Raw genomic sequence first — 7,500 nt, 5'->3', positions numbered from 1 at the left:
GGATGTGGTCTGGAAGGTAGGGGGAAGTGGTCTGGAAGGTAGGGGGAAGTGGTCTGGAAGGTAGGGGGAAGTGGTCTGGAAGGTAGGGGGAAGTGGTCCGTAGGGGGAAGTGGTCTGGAAGGTAGCGGGAGGTGGTCTGGAAGGTAGGGGGAAGTGGTCTGGAAGGTAGGGGGAAGTGATCTGGAAGGTAGGGGGAAGTGTTCTGGAAGGTAGGGGGAAGTGGTCTGGAAGGTAGGGGGAAGTGGTCTGGAAGGTAGGGGGAAGTGGTCTGGAAGGTAGGGGGAAGTGGTCTGGAAGGTAAGGGGAAGTGTATGCGCGTCTGTTTTAACGTGTGTGTGTGAACCTGTGTGTGTGTTAATCTGTGTGTGTGTGTTAATCTGTGTGTGTGTGTTAATGTGTGTGTGTGTGTGAGAACCTGTGTGTGTGTGTTAATCTCTGTGTGTGTGTGTGTGTGTGTTAATCTGTGTGTGTGTGTGTTAATCTGTGTGTGTGTGTTAATCTGTGTGTGTGTGTACTGTTTCTCCAGGGAAGTAGCAAAGCCAGGGCTCAGAGAGAGAACAGTGAAGGAAACATCAGTTCATCTGACTCTACACTGAACTCTACTGAACAGGTATCTATATCTACTAGACAGGTATCTAACTCTACTAGACAGGTATCTATATCTAACTCTACTAGACAGGTATCTATATCTAACTCTACTGAACAGGTATCTATATCTACTAGACAGGTATCTATATCTAACTCTACTAGACAGGTATCTATATCTAACTCTACTAGACAGGTATCTATATCTAACTCTACTAGACAGGTATCTATATCTAACTCTACTAGACAGGTATCTATATCTAACTCTACTAGACAGGTATCTAACTCTAGACAGGTATCTAACTAGACAGGTATCTATATCTAACTACTAGACAGGTATCTATATCTAACTCTACTAGACAGGTATCTATATCTAACTCTACTAGACAGGTATCTAACTCTACTAGACAGGTATCTATATCTAACTCTACTAGACAGGTATCTAACTCTACTAGTCAGGTATCTATATCTAACTCTACTAGACAGGTATCTATATCTAACTCTACTAGACAGGTATTTATATCTAACTCCACTAGACAGGTATCTATATCTAACTCCACTAGACAGGTATCTATATCTAACTCTACTAGACAGGTATCTATATCTAACTCTACTAGACAGGTATCTATATCTAACTCTACTAGACAGGTATCTATATCTAACTCTACTAGACAGGTATCTATATCTAACTCTACTAGACAGGTATCTATATCTAACTCTACTAGACAGGTATCTATATCTAACTCTACTAGACAGGTATCTATATCTAACTCTACTAGACAGGTATCTAACTCTACTAGACAGGTATCTAACTCTACTAGACAGGTATCTATATCTTACTCTACTAGACAGGTATCTAACTCTACTAGTCAGGTATCTATATCTAACTCTACTAGACAGGTATCTATATCTAACTCTACTAGACAGGTATTTATATCTAACTCTACTAGACAGGTATCCATATCTAACTCCACTAGACAGGTATCTATATCTAACTCTACTAGACAGGTATCTATATCTAACTCTATTAGACAGGTATCTATATCTAACTCTACTAGACAGGTATCTATATCTTACTCTACTAGACAGGTATCTAACTCTACTAGACAGGTATCTATATCTAACTCTACTAGACAGGTATCTAAATCTAACTCTACTAGACAGGTATCTATATCTAACTCTACTAGACAGGTATCTATATCTAACTCTACTAGACAGGTATTTACTAATTCTACTAGACAGGTATCTATATCTCTCCACTAGACAGGTATCTATAACTCTACTACTCTAACTCTACTAGACAGGTATCTATATCTAACTCTACTAGACAGGTATCTAACTCTACTAGACAGGTATCTAACTCTACTAGACAGGTATCTAACTCTACTAGACAGGTATTTATATCTAACTCTACTAGACAGGTATCTATATCTAACTCTACTAGACAGGTATCTATATCTAACTCTACTAGACAGGTATCTATATCTAACTCTACTAGACAGGTATCTATATCTAACTCTACTAGACAGGTATCTAACTCTACTAGACAGGTATCTAACTCTACTAGACAGGTATCTAACTCTACTAGACAGGTATCTAACTCTACTAGACAGGTATCTATATCTAACTCTACTAGACAGGTATCTATATCTAACTCTACTAGACAGGTATCTAACTCTACTAGACAGGTATCTAACTCTACTAGACAGGTATCTAACTCTACTAGACAGGTATCTAACTCTACTAGACAGGTATCTATATCTAACTCTACTAGACAGGTATCTATATCTAACTCTACTAGACAGGTATCTAACTCTACTAGACAGGTATCTAACTCTACTAGACAGGTATCTAACTCTACTAGACAGGTATCTAACTCTACTAGACAGGTATCTATATCTAACTCTACTAGACAGGTCTACTAGACAGGTATCTATATCTAACTCTACTAGACAGGTATCTAACTCTACTAGACAGGTATCTAACTCTACTAGACAGGTATCTAACTCTACTAGACAGGTATCTAACTCTACTAGACAGGTATCTATATCTAACTCTACTAGACAGGTATCTATATCTAACTCTACTAGACAGGTATCTAACTCTACTAGACAGGTATCTAACTCTACTAGACAGGTATCTAACTCTACTAGACAGGTATCTAACTCTACTAGACAGGTATCTATATCTAACTCTACTAGACAGGTATCTATATCTAACTCTACTAGTCAGGTATCTAACTCTACTAGACAGGTATCTATATCTAACTCTACTAGACAGGTATCTATATCTAACTCTACTAGACAGGTATCTAACTCTACTAGACAGGTATCTAACTCTACTAGACAGGTATCTAACTCTACTAGACAGGTATCTAACTCTACTAGACAGGTATCTAACTCTACTAGACAGGTATCTAACTCTACTAGACAGGTATCTAACTCTACTAGACAGGTATCTATATCTAACTCTACTAGACAGGTATTTATATCTAACTCTACTAGACAGGTATCTATATCTAACTCTACTAGACAGGTATCTATATCTAACTCTACTAGACAGGTATCTAACTCTACTAGACAGGTATCTAACTCTACTAGACAGGTATCTATATCTAACTCTACTAGACAGGTATCTATATCTAACTCTACTAGACAGGTATCTCAACTCTACTAGACAGGTATCTATATCTAACTCTTCTAGACAGGTATCTAACTCTACTAGACAGGTATCTATATCTAACTCTACTAGACAGGTATCTATATCTAACTGTACTAGACAGGTATCTATATCTAACTCTACTAGACAGGTATCTATATCTAACTCTACTAGACAGGTATCTATATCTAACTCTACTAGACAGGTATCTAACTCTACTAGACAGGTACTAGATCTAACTCTATCTATATCTAACTGTACTAGACAGGTATCTATATCTAACTCTACTAGACAGGTATCTAACTCTACTAGACAGGTATCTAACTCTACTAGACAGGTATCTAACTCTACTAGACAGGTATCTAACTCTACTAGACAGGTATCTATATCTAACTCTACTAGACAGGTATCTAACTCTACTAGACAGGTATCTATATCTAACTCTACTAGACAGGTATCTATATCTAACTGTACTAGACAGGTATCTATATCTAACTCTACTAGACAGGTATCTATATCTAACTGTACTAGACAGGTATCTATATCTAACTCTACTAGACAGGTATCTAACTCTACTAGACAGGTATCTAACTCTACTAGACAGGTATCTAACTCTACTAGACAGGTATCTAACTCTACTAGACAGGTATTTATATCTAACTCTACTAGACAGGTATCTATATCTAACTCTACTAGACAGGTATCTATATCTAACTCTACTAGACAGGTATCTATATCGAACTCTACTAGACAGGTATCTAACTCTACTAGACAGGTATCTAACTCTACTAGACAGGTATCTAACTCTACTAGACAGGTATCTAACTCTACTAGACAGGTATCTATATCTAACTCTACTAGACAGGTATCTATATCTAACTCTACTAGACAGGTATCTATATCTAACTCTACTAGACAGGTATCTATATCTAACTCTACTAGACAGGTATCTATATCGAACTCTACTAGACAGGTATCTATATCTAACTCTACTAGACAGGTATCTATATCGAACTCTACTAGACAGGTATCTAACTCTACTAGACAGGTATCTAACTCTACTAGACAGGTATCTAACTCTACTAGACAGGTATCTAACTCTACTAGACAGGTATCTAACTCTACTAGACAGGTATCTATATCTAACTCTACTAGACAGGTATCTATATCTAACTCTACTAGACAGGTATCTATATCTAACTCTACTAGACAGGTATCTATATCTAACTCTACTAGACAGGTATCTAACTCTACTAGACAGGTATCTATATCTAACTCTACTAGACAGGTATCTATATCTAACTCTACTAGACAGGTATCTAACTCTACTAGACAGGTATCTATATCTAACTCTACTAGACAGGTATCTATATCTTACTCTACTAGACAGGTATCTAACTCTACTAGACAGGTATCTAACTGTACTAGACAGGTATCTATATCTAACTCTACTAGACAGGTATCTATATCTAACTGTACTAGACAGGTATCTATATCTAACTCTACTAGACAGGTATCTATATCTAACTCTACTAGACAGGTATCTATATCTGTCTGTAAACAATTGTTGGAAAAATGACTTGTGTCATGCACAAAGTAGATGTCCTAACGGACTTGCCAAAACTATAGTTTGTTAACAATAAATTTGTGGAGTTGTTGAAAAACAAGTTTTAATGACTCCAACCTAAGTGTATGTAAACGTCCGACTTCAATTGTCAACCCATCAAGTACGGAGTCAGACCCCCCCCCTTTGCCTCCAGAACAGCCTGAATTATTTGGGGCGTGGATTCTACAAGGTGTCAGAAACGTTCTACAGGGATGTTGATGTCATCCCAAAGACGTTCTCTTGAGCTCGGTCAGCGACAGTGTTTTCAGAGCTGCTCGGTCAGCGACAGTGTTTTCAGAGCTGCTCGGTCAGCGACAGTGTTTTCAGAGATGCTCGGTCAGCGACAGTGTTTCAGAGATGCTCGGTCAGCGACAGTGTTTTCAGAGGTGCTCGGTCAGCGACAGTGTTTTCAGAGATGCTCGGTCAGCGACAGTGTTTTCAGAGATGTTCGGTCAGCGACAGTGTTTCAGAGATGCTCGGTCAGCGACAGTGTTTTCAGAGCTGCTCGGTCAGCGACAGTGTTTTCAGAGCTGCTCGGTCAGCGACAGTGTTTTCAGAGATGCTCGGTCAGCGACAGTGTTTTCAGAGATGCTCGGTCAGCGACAGTGTTTTCAGAGGTGCTCGGTCAGCGAGAGTGTTTCAGAGGTGCTCGGTCAGCGACAGTGTTTTCAGAGGTGCTCGGTCAGCGACAGTGTTTCAGAGATGCTCGGTCAGCGACAGTGTTTTCAGAGATGCTCGGTCAGCGACAGTGTTTTCAGAGATGCTCGGTCAGCGACAGTGTTTTCAGAGATGCTCGGTCAGCAGTGTTTCACAGTGTTTTGCAGAGAGATGCTCGGTCAGCGACAGTGTTTTCAGAGATGCTCGGTCAGCGACAGTGTTTTCAGAGATGCTCGGTCAGCGACAGTGTTTTCAGAGATGCTCGGTCAGCGACAGTGTTTTCAGAGATGCTCGGTCAGCGACAGTGTTTTCAGAGATGCTCGGTCAGTGTTTTCAGAGATGCTCGGTCAGCGACAGTGTTTTCAGAGATGCTCGGTCAGCGACAGTGTTTTCAGAGATGCTCGGTCAGCGACAGTGTTTTCAGAGATGCTCGGTCAGCGACAGTGTTTTCAGAGATGCTCGGTCAGCGACAGTGTTTTCAGAGATGCTCGGTCAGTGTTTTCAGACAGTGTTTTCAGAGATGCTCGGTCAGCGACAGTGTTTCAGAGATGCTCGGTCAGCGACAGTGTTTTCAGAGATGCTCGGTCAGTGTTTTCAGAGATGCTCGGTCAGCGACAGTGTTTTCAGAGATGCTCGGTCAGCGACAGTGTTTTCAGAGATGCTCGGTCAGCGACAGTGTTTTCAGAGATGCTCGGTCAGCGACAGTGTTTTCAGAGATGCTCGGTCAGCGACAGTGTTTTCAGAGATGCTCGGTCAGCGACAGTGTTTTCAGAGATGCTCGGTCAGCGACAGTGTTTTCAGAGATGCTCGGTCAGCGACAGTGTTTTCAGAGATGCTCGGTCAGCGACAGTGTTTTCAGAGATGCTCGGTCAGCGACAGTGTTTTCAGAGATGCTCGGTCAGCGACAGTGTTTTCAGAGATGCTCGGTCAGCGACAGTGTTTTCAGAGATGCTCGGTCAGCGGTGTTTTCAGAGATGCTCGGTCAGCGACAGTGTTTTCAGAGATGCTCGGTCAGCGACAGTGTTTTCAGAGATGCTCGGTCAGAGATGCTCGGTCACAGTGTTTTCAGAGATGCTCGGTCAGCGACAGTGTTTTCAGAGATGCTCGGTCAGCGACAGTGTTTTCAGAGATGCTCGGTCAGCGACAGTGTTTTCAGAGATGCTCGGTCAGCGTGTTTTCACAGTGTTTTCAGAGATGCTCGGTCAGCGACAGTGTTTTCAGAGATGCTCGGTCAGCGACAGTGTTTTCAGAGATGCTCGGTCAGCGACAGTGTTTTCAGAGATGCTCGGTCAGCGACAGTGTTTTCAGAGATGCTCGGTCAGCGACAGTGTTTTCAGAGATGCTGTGGCGTTCAAACGTTGTTCAACTGTTGTCAAGGGTCAATAGCGAAAAACGAGTTTTAATGACTCCAACCTATCCACAACAGCCTGAATTATTCGGGGCATGAACACGTTGCTTAACTGGTATCAAGGGACATTAAATCATAAATCATCACACCATTCTGTTAAAATCATCACACCATTCTCAGTATAAACCCCAGACACTGTCGCCTGTTAAAAGCCCAGGAGGGCGTCTGCTGTAATAGCCAATCCGCATCCGTTTCTGACATCCTGAATCCGGCGTGCCTGGCCCCGCCCATCACACCACGCTCAGAGTCATTTAGTTTCACACGTGTTGCCCAGTCTAAAGTCCAATGGAACAGTAACTGAATGTCTTGATGCCTGTCTGTAGGAGCCATCCATTATGGTGAATGGGACGGTGTACCTAATAAACTGTCCGATGGAACAGTAACTGAATGTCTTGATGCCCGTCTGTAGGAGCCATACATTTAGGTGTACAGGGTGTACCTAATAAACTGTTCAGTAAATTGTAAACTGTCTAACTCCAACTTGCTCTCTCTCTCCTCCCTCCATCTCCCTCCCTCTCTTTCTCCCTCCCTCCCCAGTACCCCTCCCTAGAAGACCCCCTCCCTTCCTCCAATCCTCTGCGCTCTC

The 7,500-nt window shown here is 41.6% G+C and overlaps 1 protein-coding gene across 3 annotated transcripts in view; it reads left to right on the top strand.

The window, feature by feature from the left end:
- The window catches only part of tbc1d1 (TBC1 (tre-2/USP6, BUB2, cdc16) domain family, member 1), a 146,367-nt gene that overhangs the window by 47,536 nt on the left and 91,331 nt on the right, over positions 1–7,500 (top strand). For 2 of the 3 annotated variants that reach the window (XM_042318264.1, XM_042318263.1), the window contains exons 9-10: positions 527–631; positions 7,452–7,500. The exon at positions 7,452–7,500 is cut by the window's right edge and continues 283 nt beyond it. In XM_042318264.1, coding sequence (XP_042174198.1) covers positions 527–631; positions 7,452–7,500 — 154 coding nt within the window. The remainder of the gene's footprint in view (positions 1–526; positions 632–7,451) is intronic. The other variant, XM_042318262.1, reaches the window with a different exon arrangement.

Source organism: Oncorhynchus tshawytscha, unplaced genomic scaffold (assembly GCF_018296145.1).
Source record: "Oncorhynchus tshawytscha isolate Ot180627B unplaced genomic scaffold, Otsh_v2.0 Un_scaffold_1746_pilon_pilon, whole genome shotgun sequence".
In the NCBI taxonomy this organism is placed as follows: Eukaryota; Metazoa; Chordata; class Actinopteri; order Salmoniformes; family Salmonidae; genus Oncorhynchus; species Oncorhynchus tshawytscha.
This window is presented reverse-complemented; position numbering and strand designations above follow the sequence as displayed.